The sequence below is a fragment of the Palaemon carinicauda genome, chromosome 44 (genome assembly GCF_036898095.1).
Source record: "Palaemon carinicauda isolate YSFRI2023 chromosome 44, ASM3689809v2, whole genome shotgun sequence".
Classification (NCBI taxonomy): Eukaryota; Metazoa; Arthropoda; class Malacostraca; order Decapoda; family Palaemonidae; genus Palaemon; species Palaemon carinicauda.
Genome location: NC_090768.1, coordinates 3,041,042 through 3,060,289, shown reverse-complemented (window position 1 = coordinate 3,060,289; position 19,248 = coordinate 3,041,042). Strand labels below are relative to the sequence as shown.

The 19,248-nt window shown below is 46.6% G+C and overlaps 1 protein-coding gene across 1 annotated transcript in view; it reads left to right on the top strand.

The window, feature by feature from the left end:
* The window catches only part of LOC137634337 (myotubularin-related protein 10-B), a 291,307-nt gene that overhangs the window by 79,775 nt on the left and 192,284 nt on the right, over positions 1–19,248 (top strand). The window contains exon 3 of the mRNA XM_068366732.1: positions 349–485. Coding sequence (XP_068222833.1) covers positions 349–485 — 137 coding nt within the window. The remainder of the gene's footprint in view (positions 1–348; positions 486–19,248) is intronic.

Below are 19,248 nucleotides of genomic sequence, written 5' to 3'. Positions count from 1 at the left end.
ATGTAAAGGAGTTGGTTTGTACAGTTATAAAAAATCAAAGTGATTTCTAAATTTATCATTTATAAGGTTAAAAGATTTGAGCTTTGAGACCATTAGCATATTAACCCTCCCCGGTAATTATGAAAATGATTATTTTTTTTTGGTAAAATACCTTTTTTTTTTTTTTTTTAATTGATGTTTTGTATTATATTATTACCTTGTATGGGAGTTTAAGTTCTGTGATCTCCAAGGAATTTCCTATGGAATGCTAAAACGGAATTTTTTTCCACAGTGTTCAATTAATATAATGTATTAAGATATTTTTGTACACAATGAACTCTTTTTATTTGAAAATTCTTTATTTTACAGGAGAGATTGTGATTGCAGAGGCAAATAATGTTCTGAAGTTTGCTCCTCTGAAAACTAACAAAACTGGAATTTCTGGTACTTTATTTGTTACTAACTTTAAGGTCTCCTTTGTTACATCCCTTCCTGTAGATGGTAAGGTAAGAATTCTATAATTTTTGGTTATGTAGTAGATGTACTCTACTGTATAGTGTAGCATAAGATCAAAATGTAGTAGTGAAGGAACCAAATATTGTATCCTAATTCAGGCCCTTTTGGCACTTGACCCAATTTAAAGAGGAAATCAATAGTACATCTTTTTATTTAAGGAGCAAGCTATTTATTCATGTTAAAAAAAAAAGTTATTGCATCAAATGAACAAAATATTATTTGAATAAACATAGATACAAATTTTCTTTTATTTATTTCAGTAATTTCCCTCCAATGCCCTCCATTAGGCATAAATTAGTACTGACTTTCAAGAGGCCTTTAACCCCTTCGCTATGATGACGTCGTTTTACATAAAAAACATGCCTGGTGATGCATACGATGATTTCCAGATATGTCATTTACAAATATAAACAGTGTGGAGGTTAAAATTACTTGTACAACTTGTATATCCGACTAAAGAGTATAGCACATGGTTGTACAGTATATCACACAGTTCACACTCAGGAAATTTAACTAAAAAATCTATTCCTCTCCCTGATATTAGCCCCTCCTTCTTTCTTCACCCCACCAACAAAGTCTTGGGGACTCCAGCCTTTGTGTAAAAGCTATTTTAGTCTGCTTTTATGTTTCTATAAAGACTAAAACCACTCTCTCTAGCCAATGGTGACATTCCCTACCAGAGGCATTACTCTCTCCCCCCCCTCCGACTCGACACTCCCAGCTTAGAGATGCAGGAATCCTCTCATCTGAATCCACCACCAACTGAAATACTTGCGATTCTAGTCCTTATTCATGGGTATGTAAGGTTTATTTTAGTGTATTTATATGTTGGTATACATATTCAAATCACATTTGTTCCGTAACCGAAATACAAACCACGCTATTTACAAAGGGTATTACTTTTAGCGCAGCTGAAATGACGAGCCAATAGTTTTTAACGAGGGTTAATTACCCCCGCGCTAGTTAGCGGGGGGTGGGGAAGGGTAGCTTGCTACCCCTCCCCCCTCCACACACCGGTGACTTGCTTCTCTTCACTTTTGGCTCGGCGGTGATCAGACGTGTCTGTTCATCGCCTTCGTGACAGCCTTTAATTTTCTGCTTTTTCTTTTCAGCTTGTGTGATTGGTTGGAAGTTGACCTTCAGTTATTTTCTTTTATTTACTATGCGTACATGCCCTGGAGTTGCCGGCCGTCCTTGTGGGACTTTCATGTCGGACGTTATTACGGATCCTCACACCCTCTGCCCTCAATGTCGGGGCCGACGGTGCGACCAGGATAACGTGCCGTGAGTGCAGGGAGTGGTCTGCCTCCCAGTGGGAGAGGTTTGGCCGTCGGCGTAAGAAGAAGTCCAAGAGAGACCGTTCTCCTCCGGGGTTAGCCTTGAAGGAGGAAGGTTCTCGGGACTCTTCTTCCGCCGCCCAAACCTCCTCCGAAGCTCCCCCTCGTCCGCCTCCTAAGGAGAGTCGTCCGAGTGGGAGCGCAGGCCCTTGTTCTGTTTCCCTACCTTCGGTGGGGGGAGAGGGCGTCGCCTCCCATAGCGAGGCGGTTCCCCCTCCTCCTCCGGGGGAGGTTATTGATAATAATGCCTTATCCAGTGATGATCTTTTACAGATTTGGTCGTCCCTGGGGCTTAAGGGCTTGCCCTCCAGGGTCGCTCTTATTGACCTTGTCTCGTTGGGGGCCGCTGTTAAACAGTCGCCGGTGGTAGCGAAGGTAGACCCTCTGTCTATTGTCGACGTCGTGGTGACAGAGGCCTCCGACGTGGCTGGGTCTTCCGACGCAGGTGCTGTTGCTGGTGATGGTGCTCAAGGCTCTCCTCCTCCTTCCGTGCATCCTTCGAAGGGGGAAGTGAGTCCTTCGGTCTCGACTGCTGCCCAGCTTCCTTCTGAAGGAAGTGTTTTGACGGAGACTCCCCTTCGGAGGACCGATGGTCCCGACGATCTCCCCCGAGGCCGCCTCCGCCGTAAGGCTCACCGCCCTCTACGCCACAAGGGCCTCCCTTCCCCTTACAGGGGGACTAAGAGGCGCCTTTTTGGGTCTTCGTCCTCCGGGGGGGACTCTCCTCGTCAGCCTCAACCGACTGCTCCGCCCTCCTTGAACCTCTCTGCAGACCGCTCACCATCTCCTGCCGGATCTTCGCCTTCTGGAGAACTCGTCACCCGACGGGCAACGGTCCCTTCGGGGCTAAGGGATTCTTCCCTTACGCGAGCAGGGCTAGCGCACAAGCGCTCTCCTGCTCGCCAGCGATCTCCTGCTCGCCAGCGATCTCCTGCTCGTCGACGATCTCCTGCTCGCCAAGACTCTCCTGCTCGCCGACGCTCACCTGCTCGTCGGCTCTCTCCTGATGTTCGCCCCCCTCGCCAGCGCTCTCCTGCTCGTCAGCTCTCTTCCGAGCGTCAGCGCTCATTTGAGGACCATCGCCCTGTGGTCTCTGACCACCCTTTAGTTCCTGCTGAACTCCCTGCTCACCATCCACCTGGTCCTGTGGCTACGCAACATCGTGCTGCGCGTGTGTCAGTAACACATGTTCGCCAACGCGCCAGCGATCTTCCCGTTCCTGCTCGTGAACGCGCCGCACCACCTGTCCTCTCACAGGACACGCGTCGACCTTCTGCTCGCCAGCGATCACCAGCTCGCCAGCGATCACCTACACATGCTGCTCGCCATCGCACGACCCTGCACGATCGCCCGCTTACGCATGCTGCTCCTCATCGCACAAACCTGAACGATCGCCCTCCTGCGGATGCTGATCACCATCGCACCCTTTCACGCGATCATTCACCTGCGCATGCTGCTCGCCATCGCACAACCCTGAACGATCGCCCGCTTACGCATGCTGCTCCTCATCGCACAACCCTGAACGATCGCCCTCCTGCGGATGCTGATCACCATCGCACCCTTTCACGCGATCATTCACCTGCGCATGCTGCTCGCCATCGCACAATCCTGCACGATCGCCCGCTTACGCATGCTGCTCCTCATCGCACAACCCTGAACGATCGCCCTCCTGCGGATGCTGATCACCATCGCACCCTTTCACGCGATCATTCACCTGCGCATGCTGCTCGCCATCGCACAACCCTGTACGATCGCCCGCTTACGCATGCTGCTCCTCATCGCACAACCCTGAACGATCGCCCTCTTGCGGATGCTGATCACCATCGCACCCTATCACGCGATCATTCACCTACACATGCTGCTCGCCATCGCTTACCATCACGCGGTCATTCACCTGCGCATGCTGCTCACCATCGCACATCAGTGCATCGACATACCACAGCTCGTCATCGATCGCCTGTGGATCTACATCGCCAGCGATCTTCTTCACCTACGCGGCAGCACAATCTCTCGCCGTCGCGCCATCGCTTGCGTTCGTCGCCTCGGACACGTGTTCATTTACCTGCCCACCCTCACGCCCACTCGCCTGCGCGCCCGCGCGATCGCTCGCCTGCGCGCCCCGCGCGACCGCTCGCCTGCGCGCCCGCGCGACCGCTCGCCTGTGCGCCCGCGCGACCATTCGCCTTTGCGCGACCGTTCGCCCTCGCGCGACCATAGTTCGCGGCGAATTCCACAGCCGGTGGTAGCAGCAGGGACGCGTGCTCCTAGACGGCACTCGGGATCACCTCCATCCAAGCACAGGTTGGTATTGCAGGACGAAGACAGGTCCGTACAGCATTCTTCCCCACCTTCTTTTCAGGCAGGTACCGTCGTGTCCACTCCAAAGGATCGCCCGATCCCTTTCACCTTAGCGAGGATTTCGGACTCTGTGTCCTTGGAGCAGCAGACTTGGTTTAGTCCGCTGGCACGGGCGTTAGTGAGGGTTATGAAACCAGCACTCGCCGGCCAGGGTAACAAACCAGCGGCTGTCTCTCCTACGCTGAAGAGAAAGAGAGGAGTGGACTTCGTGGTGACTTCCCCCAGGGCGAAGTTGGTTCCCAAGAGGTCGGTCTCGAGGGTCCCCTCTCCTGCACAAGTACTCTCTCCTTCTCCCGTGGACGAGGCCTTTCCGTCCTCAGGTGAGTCCAGTGGGGCGGTAGTCTTCCCCTCGGCACCAGGGGGGGAGACTTCGCTTCAGGCAGGAGAATCGTCTCGTGAGGAAGGGGCCCCTCGAACCTCGTTGTTGGGATCCTGTATCCCTCCCAGGAGGAAACCCAAGGATTCCAAGACCATCCCTAAATCCTCTGCAAGGATTCGTCAGGAACCCACGACTACCCAGGGGAATGTCCACGTATCACCCCAGGAAGAGATTCCTGGGGCAGGAGACTTAGCTGCCAGCCCGCAGGGAGGAGAACAGCAAGAGTCCGAACATGCCTTCTGGCAGGTCCTAAGCCTGATAAGGCAACTTAACAGTCTTACGGATCCAGTCATCCCCCCCCCCGTGAAGGCAAAGACACGATTCTGGATGAAGTGTTTGACGTTCGGTAGGCCCCTAAGACCAGTGCAGCTCTGCCCTGGTCTCGGGGGCTGAAGAGTGCCAGAGCTAGGGCCAATGCTCAGCTCGCACTTCTTGCCTCCTCCAGTCGTTCCACTGCCGGGAACAAACTCATCCCTCCTCCTCGCCTTCAGCAGAGGAGGTATTTCGAGATCCTGGGTGAGCACAACCTTGCTCTTCCTCTCCATCACTCTGTGGAGGAGCTGGCGAAGGGAGTTCCCTTGGAGAAACTCTCTACCCGGCAGGTGTCGTTCTCGGCGGCAGAGATCTTTAACCACGAGAAGGTCGCTAAGTGTGCCATGCAGGCCACTTCGTGGCTGGACTTCTGGTTAGGATCTCTGGGCATCCTATTGCGATCGGAGGACTTGTCCAAGGAGACCAATAGGAAGGCCCTAGAGACCTTCTTGCTCTCGGGCACCCGCTCCATCGAGTTTTTGCCGCACCAGGTTACCACCCTGTGGGCCAACTCGGTGTTGAAGCGTCGCGATGCTGTGTCCGAGAGATTCCATCCGAAGGTCCCCGCCGTAGATGTGTGTAGGCTCCGACATGCCTCCCTCCTGGGGGAGAGCCTGTTTGAGCCTCAAGACTTGGAGCGAACGGCTGAGAGGTGGAGGAAATCCAGCACGGACTCCCTCCTCCACAGGGCCCTTACAACTCGGCCCTATAAGCCTCCAGCCCCGCCACAACAGCAGCAACAGCCTCGTAAGGCTCCCAAACAGGCACCGGCAGCTAAGAAAGTGGTGTCTAAGCCCCAGCCCTTTCCAGCCAAGGTCAAGAGGGGCGGTAAGTCCTCCAGGGGAGGCAAGACTTCTAGGGGTGGCGGCCGCGGCCGCAAGCCCTAGGGGTGGCAGTCCCCCTGCGTGTCCACCTGTGGGGGGATGCCTTCAGCGTTGCGTCCGCAGGTGGGGCCGATGCTTGGACGGTCTCAGTGATCGGCCAAGGTTATCGCGTCCCGTTCACGTCATCTCAACCTCCCCTGACAGCGAATCCAGTGTCGTTGAGCTCCTATGCCATGGGATCGGCAAAGGGGCTGGCCCTTCAGGCTGAAGTCGAGACCATGTTCGAGAAGGGTGCTCTCCAGGAGGTCGTGGACGGCTCTCCAGGCTACTTCAGTCGACTCTTTCTTGTAAAGAAGGCTACTGGAGGCTGGAGACCCGTCATCGATCTCTCGGCTCTGAACAGGTTTGTCAAACAAACCTGGTTCAGCATGGAGACAGCAGACACGGTCAGACTTGCGGTGAGACCACAAGACTTCATGTGTACACTGGATCTAAAGGATGCGTACTTCCAGATCCCAATCCATCCGTCTTCCAGGAAGTACCTGAGATTCTGCCTAGACAACAAGATCTACCAGTTCAAGGTGCTGTGTTTCGGTCTCTCCACAGCTCCTCAGGTGTTCACCAGAGTGTTCACCCTGATTTCGACTTGGGCGCACAGGAACGGCATTCGTCTCCTTCGTTACCTAGACGATTGGCTGATCCTAGCAGACTCGGAGTCGACCCTTCTTCGGCACCGAGACAGGCTTCTAGATCTTTGCCAGGATCTGGGGATCGTGGTAAACCTCGAGAAGTCCTCTCTGCAGCCGTCCCAACGACTGGTTTATCTAGGCATGCTAATAGACACCAATCTCCACAAAGCCTTTCCATCAGACGACCGGATAGCAAGGCTGAGGAGGGTGGCGGAACCTTTCCTCAGGCGAAAAGAACTCCCCGCCCAATCGTGGTTGCGTCTCTTAGGCCACCTATCCTCCCTGGCCCGTCTGTTTCCAAACAGCCGCCTCAGGATGAGATCCCTTCAATGGCGGCTCAAGTCCCGGTGGAATCAAGGATCCGATTCCCCGGACATTCTGATCCCAATGGGGTCTCTGGAACAGACGGACTTGCGGTGGTGGCTGGCCGACGAGAACCTGCGAAAGGGAGTGAGTCTTCTCGTCCTCCCCCCGGAATTGACTCTGTTTTCGGACGCGTCAAAAGAAGGGTGGGGGGCGCACGTTCTGAACCAGAGGGCCTCAGGCCTTTGGTCAGAATCAGAAAAGTGCCTACACATCAACCTGCTAGAATTGAAGGCCGTCTTTCTGGCCCTTCAACAGTTCCAACGGTTCCTGGCGGGTCACTCCGTGGTGGTGATGAGCGACAACACCACGGTAGTGGCTTATATCAACAAGCAGGGAGGCACTTTTTCGCAACAGCTATCCCATCTTGCAGTAGAGACTCTGAGGTGGACCGAAACCCACTCGATAACACTATCAGCTCGCTTCATTCCTGGCAAGAGGAATGTGCTCGCCGACAGTCTGAGCAGGGCTTCGCAGATAGTGAGTACCGAGTGGTCTTTGGATCCTCAGATAGCCAACAAAGTCCTGACTTTGTGGGGTTCCCCGACGGTGGACTTGTTCGTGACAGCCTTGAACTTCAAGCTGCCCCTGTACTGCTCACCAGTCCCGGACCCCAAGGCACTCTGGCAAGATGCTTTCCAGCAACGGTGGGACAACATCGACGTGTATGCCTTCCCACCATTCTGTCTGATGAGAAGGGTGCTCAACAGGACCAGACTATCGGTCAACTGTTCCATGACTCTAGTAGCTCCGCTATGGCATCACGCGGAATGGTTTCCGGACCTTCTGCAACTCCTGACGGAACTCCCAAGGGAGCTTCCTCCACGACACGAGCTTCTCAGACAACCCCACTCCGGTGTCCCTCACAGGGCCGTAGCCTCGCTTCGGCTTCACGCCTGGAGACTATCCAGCGTCTCCTCGCGGAGAGAGGCTTTTCGCAACAGGTTGCGGAGAGAATGTCTCGGCACCTGCGAAGGTCCTCTGAGGGAGTCTACCAAGCGAAGTGGAGAGTCTTTTGTGGTTGGTGTCGTGGAAGGGGTATCTCTCCACTCGATGCCACTATTCCAGCAATAGCAGACTTCCTTGTGTATCTGCGAGAAGAAATGCGCCTTTCTGTCTCGGCAGTGAAAGGCTATCGCTCAGCCTTAAGCTTGGCCTTCAGATTGAAGGGCGTGGATATTTCTTCATCGCTAGAACTCTCTTTACTCATACGTAGCTATGAGCTTACCTGCCCCCAGTCGGAAGTGAGACCCCCTCCTTGGAACGTGGTTCGAGTCCTCAGGTCTCTCAAGAGACCTCCCTCCGAGCCATTACGCCAGGCCTCCGATCGCCACCTGTCTTGGAAGACGGCTTTCCTACTCGCCTTGGCCTCGGCCAAGCGAGTTAGTGAACTTCATGGTCTCTCGTACGACATCGCCCATTCAAGGGGATGGGGGGAGGTAACGTTCAGGTTCGTCCCTGAGTTTCTGGCCAAGACTCAGAATCCTGGAGTGCCGGATCCTCGGTTCGACTCTTTCAGGATCGCGAGTCTCCGTTCTGTAACAAACGACCCAGACCAGCTGCTACTATGCCCAGTGAGGTGTCTGAGGTACTACTTGAAGAGAACGGCTGCAGTCCGTCCTCATGTGCGAGCTTTGTTTGTGAGCACAGGCAGGACAAAGAGGAGGGTCACCAGGAACACCATCTCTGCTTGGATTCGAAGGGTTATCCACCATGCCCTGAATCCTGACCCTCCTCCGTCACGTCGCCCTCGGGCCCACGATGTCAGGGGTATTGCTACATCCCTGGCCTTCAAGAGAAACTTCTCTGTGACGCAGGTACTTCAAGCTGGGGTCTGGAAGCGTCAAACGACCTTCACAGCCCACTACCTGCAAGACGTGACCCACAGGAGCCTCGATACGTTCTCTATCGGCCCTGTGGTGGCTGCACAACAGCTGGTCTAACCTCAGGCTCCTTTTTGGACAAGTAGCAGTAGGTTGAGGGCGTTGTTACCCGGTCTTAGTCTGTGTGAATGAAAGAGTATGTCTGACCCTTACTTCTTTCTTCATTCTCCCCTCTCTTGGGGAAGCAGCATCCTGGTCCTCGCATAGCTGACCTCGACCTCTGCAGGTAACCCATGCTTCTTTGTGCTCCTAGTATTAAGCTTAATACTGTTGCGTCTCCCATACCCTGACGAGGTGGTATGGGGAACGTCCTATCCTAGAATTCCTATCTGAAGGTCTCAAGGTCAACTTCATTGGACGAGTCACACTCTCCTCATCACACTACTTATGTAGGCCACTCGTTACTAGCGATGCTAGGAACCTGTGAGGTACAGGGGCTCCCTCTCTCTAGTGCTGCTCACTGAGGGATCGAGCCCCCGGGCAAGCCGAAGTCAGTAAGGCTGGGGACTTTCCATCCTTCCTAAGGGGTAAGTCACCCTTTGTAAATAACGTGGTTTGTATTTCGGTTACGGAACAAATGACAAATTCGAAGATAATTTGTATTTTTCCTAACCATACAAACCTTAGCTATTTACACATATGTGCCCGCCATCCCTGACCCCCAAGTCAAGTCCTACCTCTAAGTGAAGTGAAGCAAGTCACCGGTGTGTGGAGGGGGGAGGGGTAGCAAGCTACCCTTCCCCACCCCCCGCTAACTAGCGCGGGGGTAATTAACCCTCGTTAAAAACTATTGGCTCGTCATTTCAGCTGCGCTAAAAGTAATACCCTTTGTAAATAGCTAAGGTTTGTATGGTTAGGAAAAATACAAATTATCTTCGAATTTGTCATATAAAGTACTACGTAGCTCTTCAAACATCATAGGTTCTCTGCCTCTGACTTGTATTCAAATCACATGGAAAGTACTATGTAGCTCTTCAAACATCATAGGTTCCCTGCCCCTGACTAATATTCAAATCACATAGAAAGTACTATGTAGCTCTTCAAACATCATAAGTTCTCTGCCACTGACTCCTATTTAAATCACATAGAAAGTACTATGTAGCTCTTCAAACATCATAAGTTCTCTGCCTCTGACTCCTATTCAAATCACATATAAAGTACTACGTAGCTCTTCAAACGTCATAGATTCCCTGCCCCTGACTCCTATTCAAATTACATATAAAGTACTACGTAGCTCTTCAAACGTCATAGGTTCCTTGCCCCTGAGTCCTATTCAAATTACATATAAAGTACTACGTAGCTCTTCAAACGTCATAGGTTCCCTGCCCCTGAGTCCTATTCAAATTACATATAAAGTACTACGTAGCTCTTCAAACGTCATAGGTTCCCTGCCCCTGAGTCCTATTCAAATTACATATAAAGTACTACGTAGCTCTTCAAACGTCATAGGTTCCCTGCCCCTGACTCCTATTCAAATCACATAGAAAGTACTACGTAGCTCTTCAAACATCATAGGTTCTCTGCCTCTGACTTGTATTCAAATCACATGGAAAGTACTATGTAGCTCTTCAAACATCATAAGTTCTCTGCCTCTGACTCCTATTCAAATCACATATAAAGTACTACGTAGCTCTTCAAACATCATAGGTTCTCTGCCTCTGACTTCTATTCAAATCACCTATAAAGCACTACGTAGCTCTTCAAACATCATAGGTTCCCTACCCCTGACTCCTATTCAAATTACATAGAAAGTACTATGTAGCTCTTCAAACATCATAAGTTCTCTGCCCCTTATTCCTATTCAAATCACATAGAAAGTACTATGTAGCTCTTCAAACATCATAACTTCTCTGCCCCTTACTTTATTCAAATCACATAGAAAGTACTATGTAGCTCTTCAAACATCATAAGTTCTCTGCCTCTGACTCCTATTCAAATCACATATAAAGTACTACGTAGCTCTTCAAACATCATAGGTTCCCTGACCCTGCCTCCTATTCAAATTACATAGAAAGTACTATGTAGCTCTTCAAACATCATAGATTCTCTGCCTCTGACTCCTATTCAATTCACATAGAAAGTACTATGTAGCTCTTCAAACATCATAGGTTCTCTGCCCCTGACTCCTATTCAAATCACATAGAAAGCACTATGTAGCTCTTCAAACATCATAAGTTCTCTGCCTCTGACTCCTATTCAAATCACATAGAAAGCACTATGTAGGTCTTCAAACATCATAGGTTTTCTGCCACTGACTCCTATTCAAATCACATAGAAAGTACTATGTAGCTCTTCAAACATCATAAGTTCTCTGCCCCTTACTCCTATTCAAATCACATAGAAATTACTATGTAGCTCTTCAAACATCATAAATTCTCTGCCTCTGACTCCTATTCAAATTACATAGAAAGTACTATGTAGCTCTTCAAACATCATAAGTTCTCTGCCTCTGACTCCTATTCAAATCACATATAAAGTACTACGTAGCTCTTCAAACATCATAGGTTCCCTGCCCCTGACTCCTATTCAAATTACATAGAAAGTACTATGTAGCTCTTCAAACATCATAGATTCTCTGCCTCTGACTCCTATTCAATTCACATAGAAAGTACTATGTAGCTCTTCAAACATCATAAGTTCTCTGCTCTGACTCCTATTCAAATCACATATAAAGTACTACGTAGCTCTTCAAACATCATAGGTTCCCTGCCCCTAACTCCTATTCAAATTACATAGAAAGTACTATGTAGCTCTTCAAACATCATAGATTCTCTGCCTCTGACTCCTATTCAATTCACATAGAAAGTACTATGTAGCTCTTCAAACATCATAGGTTCTCTACCCCTGACTCCTATTCAAATCACATAGAAAGCACTATGTAGCTCTTCAAACATCATAAGTTCTCTGCCTCTGACTCCTATTCAAATCACATAGAAAATATTATGTAGCTCTTCACACATCATAGGTTGTCTGCCTCTGACTCCTATTCAAATCACATATAAAGTACTATGTAGCTCTTCAAACATCATAGATTATCTGCCTTTGACTCCTATTCAATTCACATAGAAAGTACTATGTAGCTCTTCAAACATCATAAGTTCTCTGCCTCTGACTCCTATTCAAATCACATATAAAGTACTACGTAGCTCTTCAAACATCATAGGTTCCCTGCCCCTGACTCCTATTCAAATTACATAGAAAGTACTATGTAGGTCTTCAAACATCATAGGTTTTCTGCCACTGACTCCTATTCAAATCACATGGAAAGTACTATGTAGGTCTTCAAACATCATAGGTTCTCTGCCCCTGACTCCTATTTACATCATATAGAAAGTACTATGTAGCTCTTCTAACATCATCAGTTCTCTGCCGCTGACTCCTATTCAAATCACATAGAAAGTATTATGTAGGTCTTCAAACATCATAGGTTTTCTGCCACTGACTCCTATTCAAAATACATAGAAAGTACTATGTAGCTCTTCAAACATCATAGGTTCTCTGCCCCTGACTTCTATTCAAATCACATAGAAAGTACTATGTTGCTCTTCAAACATCATAAGTTCTCTGCCCCTGACTTCTATTCAAATCACATAGAAAGTACTATGTAGCTCTTCAAACATCATAAGTTCTCTGCCTCTGACTCCTATTTAAATCACATATAAAGTATTATGTAGGTCTTCAAACATCATAGGTTTTCTGCCACTGACTCCTATTCAAATCACATAGAAAGTACTATGTAGCTCTTCAAACATCATAAGTTCTCTGCCTCTGACTCCTATTCAAATCACATAGAAAGTATTATGTAGCTCTTCACACATCATAGGTTTTCTGCCACTGACTCCTATTCAAAATACATAGAAAGTACTATGTAGCTCTTCAAACATCATAGGTTCTCTGCCCCTGACTTCTATTCAAATCACATAGAAAGTACTATGTAGCTCTTCAAACATCATAAGTTCTCTGCCCCTGACTTCCATTCAAATCACATAGAAAGTACTATGTAGCTCTTCAAACATCATAAGTTTTCTGCCTCTGACTCCTATTCAAATCACATAGAAAGTACTATGTAGCTCTTCAAACATCATAAGTTCTCTGCCCCTTACTCCTATTCAAATCACATAGAAAGTACTATGTAGCTCTTCAAACATCATAAGTTCTCTGCCACTGACTCCTATTCAAATCACATATAAAGTACTATGTAGCTCTTCAAACATCATAAGTTCTCTGCCCCTGACTTCTATTCAAATCACATAGAAAGTACTATGTAGCTCTTCAAACATCATAAGTTCTCTGCCACTGACTCCTATTCAAATCACATAGAAAGTACTATGTAGCTCTTCAAACATCATAAGTTCTCTGCCTCTGACTCCTATTCAAATCACATAGAAAGTATTATGTAGCTCTTCACACATCATAGGTTCTCTGCCCCTGACTTCTATTCAAATCACATAGAAAGTACTATGTAGCTCTTCAAACATCATAAGTTCTCTGCCACTGACTCCTATTCAAATCACATAGAAAAGTATTATGTAGCTCTTCAAACATCATAAGTTCTCTGCCTCTGACTCCTATTCAAATCACATAGAAAGTATTATATAGCTCTTCACACATCATAGGTTCTCTGCCCGTGACTCCTATTCAAATCACATAGAAAGGAATATGTAGGTCTTCAAACATCATAGGTTTTCTGCCACTGACTTCTATTCAAATTACATAGAAAGTACTATGTAGCTCTTCAAACATTATAAGTTCTCTGCCCCTTACTCCTATTCAAATCACATAAAAAGTATTTTGTAGGTCTTCAAACATCATAAGTTCTCTGCCACTGACTCCTATTCAAATCACATAGAAAGTACTATGTAGTTCTTCAAACATCATAAGTTCTCTGCCTCTGACTCCTATTCAAATCACATAGAAAATACTATGTAGCTCTTCACACATCATAGGTTCTCTGCCCGTGACTCCTATTCAAATCACATAGAAAGTACTATGTAGCTCTTCAAACATCATAAATTCTCTGCCTCTGACTCCTATTCAAATCACATAGAAAGTACTATGTAGGTCTTCAAACATCATAAGTTCTCTGCCCCTTACTCCTATTCAAATCACATAGAAAGTACTATGTAGCTCTTCAAACATCATAAGTTCTCTGCCCCTTACTCCTATTCAAATCACATAGAAAGTACTATGTAGCTCTTCAAACATCATAAGTTCTCTGCCCCTTACTCCTATTCAAATCACATAGAAAGTACTATGTAGCTCTTCAAACATCATAAGTTCTCTGCCCCTGACTTCTATTCAAATCACATAGAAAGTACTATGTAGCTCTTCAAACATCATAAGTTCTCTGCCCCTGACTCCTATTCAAATCACATAGAAAGTACTATGTAGCTCTTCAAACATCATAAGTTCTCTGCCTCTGACTCCTATTCAAATCACATAGAAAGTACTATGTAGCTCTTCACACATCATAGGTTCTCTGCCCATGACTCCTATTCAAATCACATAGAATGTACTGTGTAGCTCTTCAAACATCATAAGTTCTCTGCCCCTTACTCCTATTCAAATCACATATAAAGTACTACGTAGCTCTTCAAACATCATAGGTTCCCTGCCCCTGAGTCCTATTCAAATCACATAGAAAGTACTATGTAGGTCTTCAAACATCATAAGTTCTCTGCCACTGACTCCTATTCAAATCACATAGAAAGTACTACATAGCTCTTCAAACATCGTAGTTCTCTGCCTCTGACTCCTATTCAAATCACATATAAAGTACTACGTAGCTCTTCAAACATCATAGGTTCCCTGCCCCTGAGTCCTATTCAAATTACATAGAAAGTACTATGTAGCTCTTCAAACATCATAAGTTCTCTGCCCCTTACTCCTATTCAAATCACATATAAAGTACTATGTAGCTCTTCAAACATCATAGTTCTCTGCCCCTGACTCCTATTCAAATCACATAGAAAGTACTATGTAGCTCTTCAAACATCATAATTTCTCTGCCTCTGACTCCTATTCAAAATACACAGAAAGTACTATGTAGCTCTTCAAACATCATAAGTTCTCTGCCACTGACTCCTATTCAAATCACATAGAAAGTACTATGTAGGTCTTCAAACATCATAGGTTTTCTGCCTCTGGCTCCTATTCAAATCACATAGAAAGTACTATGTAGCTCTTCAAACACCATATGCCTCTAACTCCTGTTCAAATCACATAGAAAGTACTATGTAGCTCTTCAAACACCATATGCCTCTAACTCCTGTTCAAATCACATAGAAAGTACTATGTAGCTCTTCAAACATCACAGGTTTCCTGCCACTGACTCCTATTCAAATCACATAGAAAGTACCATGAAACTCTTCAAACATCATAGGTTCTCTGCCGCTGACTCCCACAAGTCCCACCCATAATGTTAACAAAACGTTTTACCAGTAATGCAAGGTGTTAACATGAGATTTTATTTTTATTTTTTTTTTAATCAACTATCATTTTTACAAAATATCATCATCCTTATGTCTTCTATAATTCATATTAGTATTGTTCATTGTTTTCCCAAGTAAAAGTTAGCCTAATGTCATTATTTTCATTTATTGACATTCTATGCATGTTCTCTCCTGTATATTCCTTTTGTCATCAGTTGTTTATTGTATACCGAATTTATACATTATAGAATACTTCATATGTCAAAGGAAACATATGGATATTTTCATTACATTTCTGTATAACGTAAAGTCTTTTTAAATATTTAACTTAGCCGGTGAATATATAGCTGCAACTCTGTTGCTCGACAGACAAAATCTACGGAAAAACTCGCCAGCGATCGCTACACAGGTTGCGGGTGTGCCCAACAGCGCCATCTGTCGACCAGATACCCAGCTCTTATGTAAACAAAGACTCAATTTTCTCTCTGTCGACGTGTCGACAAGACGTACTTTACTCGCTGTTGCTAAACTGGAGTTTTTCACATCATATTGGTGAAGTACTATATTCTGGTTTTGAGCTTTCGCAATGCAGGTGTTTTATCTTCATCTTAAATCTTGAACTCGTTTTGGATAGATTTAATTATGGTGACAAAGAGAGTATGGACTTTCTTTCACTTTTAAATGGCCGACCCTTCCCTTAGACGGAAGTGTGTTTAGGCTTTTAGTAATTATCTTATCACGTTATAAATTATTTATAGATTTTCCTCTATATATTTTATATCTCTCCGCCTTTATTAGGCCTCTTCGATTAACTTTCCATTTATTATAAACATATAAAAATAAATTTTAATGTTTTGTTTATATGCGACCTTTCCTGAGAGTAGGCGGTCCTAACTTGGAAACCGAAGTTAATCAACGTTGAGCCCTTTATATCGTAAATAGCTTTTAAAGAGCTAAGGATTTAAAACTTTTTAAATGTAATATTTTATGAAAGATTTTCTTTGATAGTCTTCGTACTGTTTTCAAAGATGAACTAACGTTTAGTTTATTTATGCTACGCAGTTGTTGACGTTCAGGACGTTCAACATGCGCTCTATCGTTACGATAGAGAGAGAGTGTATCACGGTTTCACTTTGCAGTAAGAGTAAATCGATTCTGACGTTTTGTTCATTCTTTCTTAGCTTAAATGTTTTAAATTCTATTTTAAAGGAACTTTTTATTTGAAAAACCTTTCAGTTTTTTCCTTTAGTCAAATAACATGTTTTTTTTGACGAGATATAATTGGGCTCTTCTCTTAGGTGCGAAATCAAGAGAGAAAGAGAGAGAGAGATAGAGACGGAGGGAGAGAGAGGAGAGAAAACGTTCCGTTCAAGCGGGTAACGTTGTTCTCGAGTTACTCTCGTCCCTAGTCTCTGTACGGGGAGGAAGGATAAAACGTTTTTAGTTTTTTATTCTCGTCCCCAGGCTATGTGCGGTGAGAGATTGAAAACGTAGTTTATATGAACTAGTGTTTAGTCTCTTTCCCAGCCACTGAATTTTTCATCTTAAAATATGTTTTCTGTTTTTTGCTGGTACTGTATTAATGAGCTTGCATTATACGACTGATTTCGCAATTACTACCTTTTAATGAAGGGTAGAATTGCGTGTTTCAGGTAGAAATCAGTAAAAGTTTCGATTTCAGTGAAATAAGTGCAAAACAGAAAATCGAAGTGATAAAGTGATATGCGCAAAGTGTTACAGTGTTGCGTCCGAGGGTTCGTCTGTTCGTGCCTGTCGTTCACCTAGTCCAGGACCTCTTGCATGCTCCCAAGTCCAGGGGAGAAGTAATGTCGAACGACTTATGGGTTCGAGAGGCCTTGATCAACGAACAGACGTTTTCCCTCTATGGTATCGGGTGTATCTTACCAAGATCTCCCCTACCATAAGACGAGAGAGACGTTGTTTCTCCTCGTCATCCGAAGGCTTTTCGCATAAGAAACCTGTCACAAGGTTTTGAAGCCCTTAAGCGAAAGTCAGTCCTTTCAGGACAGGTCCAGCGTCCTGGTTACAGCCATTAGGACAGCTCTGACCCTATGCAGTCATCGGATAACTGCTCGCCGCCTAACAAAAGCGTAACACAGACTCTGAGAGTCTTTTTTGTTGGCAAAGTGTTGCGGTCACAGACGTTACCCTCGTCTCTTACCACAACCATTTCCGTTGATCCTTAATGGGTTGTATGGCAAGACATGCAGAATATGCTTGCCTCCCTTATGGAAGACTATTCTGCCGATTAGTCCGTTGAGTCTAGCCGTTTATCTCATCGATATCCTGGCTTTCAGCCAACCTAACGTTCCCTTGTGCTTACTGTTGACGTTGGCGTAGCTAAGTCACGTCAGTCAGGTTGTTTAGAACCACACTCGATGCGGTCTCGTGTGGTTTTTCAGCCGCATTTGGACGTTAGGCCACTTGCTGATGCTCCTGTTGACGTTCAAGACGTTCACTAACAGTCGGAGTTGACTTGTTTTGACGCTGTGCGTCAACCTCCGCATTCTAGAGTTGTTTTGACTGCTCAGTCTAGGCAGTCAAAGCAGTCTCGAGTGGACGCTGTGCGTCCTCACGCACCTGTTGTGGTTGACAGTTCAGTTGTTGACAGTTCACAGACTGTCAAGCAGTTACATGACGTTGCGTTCTGGTCCGCTACTAATGCACCAGTGAGTGTGGACTCTGCTTGTAAAGCATTGCCACCACGGTAGGTCTCTCCCTTGCTTGAGACTCAGCTTTTATCGGACAAGGTTCCTGTAGATGAGGAAGTTGCTGTTCCCCCTCCTACTGATATTCCCTTGAGGACTCTGTCAGATGGAGAGGAGCCTAAAGCTGCTTAGCCCCCTATGGACTTTAATTAAATCATGATGATTTTTTTTAAGGATCTTTGTCCGGATCTTTTTGTAACTGCTGCTCCTCGTTCGCCTAAACGTCAGAGCTTACACTAGGCCTAGGTACTTCGAAGCCGTTGTTTTTAAGCTAGTGCTCTCTCGCTCTCCTAGAGAGCTTTACGTTGGCTAGGCGACTGGTTTTTCACCAGGAGGAGTTTGGGGGATACAGCCTTTGCTTTCCCTTCTTTTAAACTGGCTTATAGAGCGAGAGTCTGATATGACACGAGAGAAGTTCTCGGCTTGGGAGTTCATGCCTCTGCCCAGATAGACTTCTCAAATCTCGTAGACTCTCCCTGGCGCCTGGCCAGGAGACGCTCCAAGTTTTTTACAGGTCAACTTCACAGCTGTTTTCGAGCCTTTGAAGTTTTGCTGTACAATTATGTCATGCATAAACAAGGCTTTCAGGGATGGAAAGCGGTACCGCCTCAGTCGCTAACCCCGTCTGTTGCCGCACCTGCTCCCGTAGACCCTAAATGGGCTTTGCTGCAAGACATGCAGTCCAAGCTTGCGTCCTTGATAGAGGACTTTAATGCGGAGAAGGTTGCTACCGAACCTTCTGGCCAACAACCTTCCAACCGGTCGGTTGTGCGCCCTGTTGACGCTGAGGTAACCTACTCGCGTCTGCCAGTTGAGGTGGTTCCTCCACCGATGCGACCCAGTGTGGGTTGCTAGCCGCACGTTGTCGTTAAGCGACGCTCGGAGGTGGTTGTTGACGTTCAGGACGTTCAACAACCAGCAGAGGTGACTTGTTTTGACGCAGTGCGTCAACCTCAGCAACCCGGTAGGGTGTTGACTGCACAACCCAGACGGTCTAGACAGTCTCGGGTTGACGCTGTGCTTCCTCGCGCACCCATGGTTGTTGACAGTTCACAGACTGTGCAGCAGTTCCATGATGTTGCGTCCGGCTCCGTCACGCATGCACCAGTGCGACCGGACTCAGCGAGCCAGACGTTGCCCACTCCGTTGCCGTTTCCTCATCAGTTTTCGATGAGGAACCCTCTGATGAGGACGTTGCTGAACAACAAGACGATCAGCCCCCAGAATAGATCAAGCCCTGCTATCCATCCAGAAGATGCTGAAGAAGGAACGCTGCTCAGTCAGGCTGTGGATGAGTCTGGTAGGGACGCTGTCATCCGTGGAACAATTTGTGTCACTAGGAAGACTACACCTCCGTCCTCTTCATACCATCTAGCTTTTCACTGGAAAAAGGACAAGACGCTAGAAGCGGTCTCGATCCTGGTTTCCGAAAAGATAAAGTCTTGTCT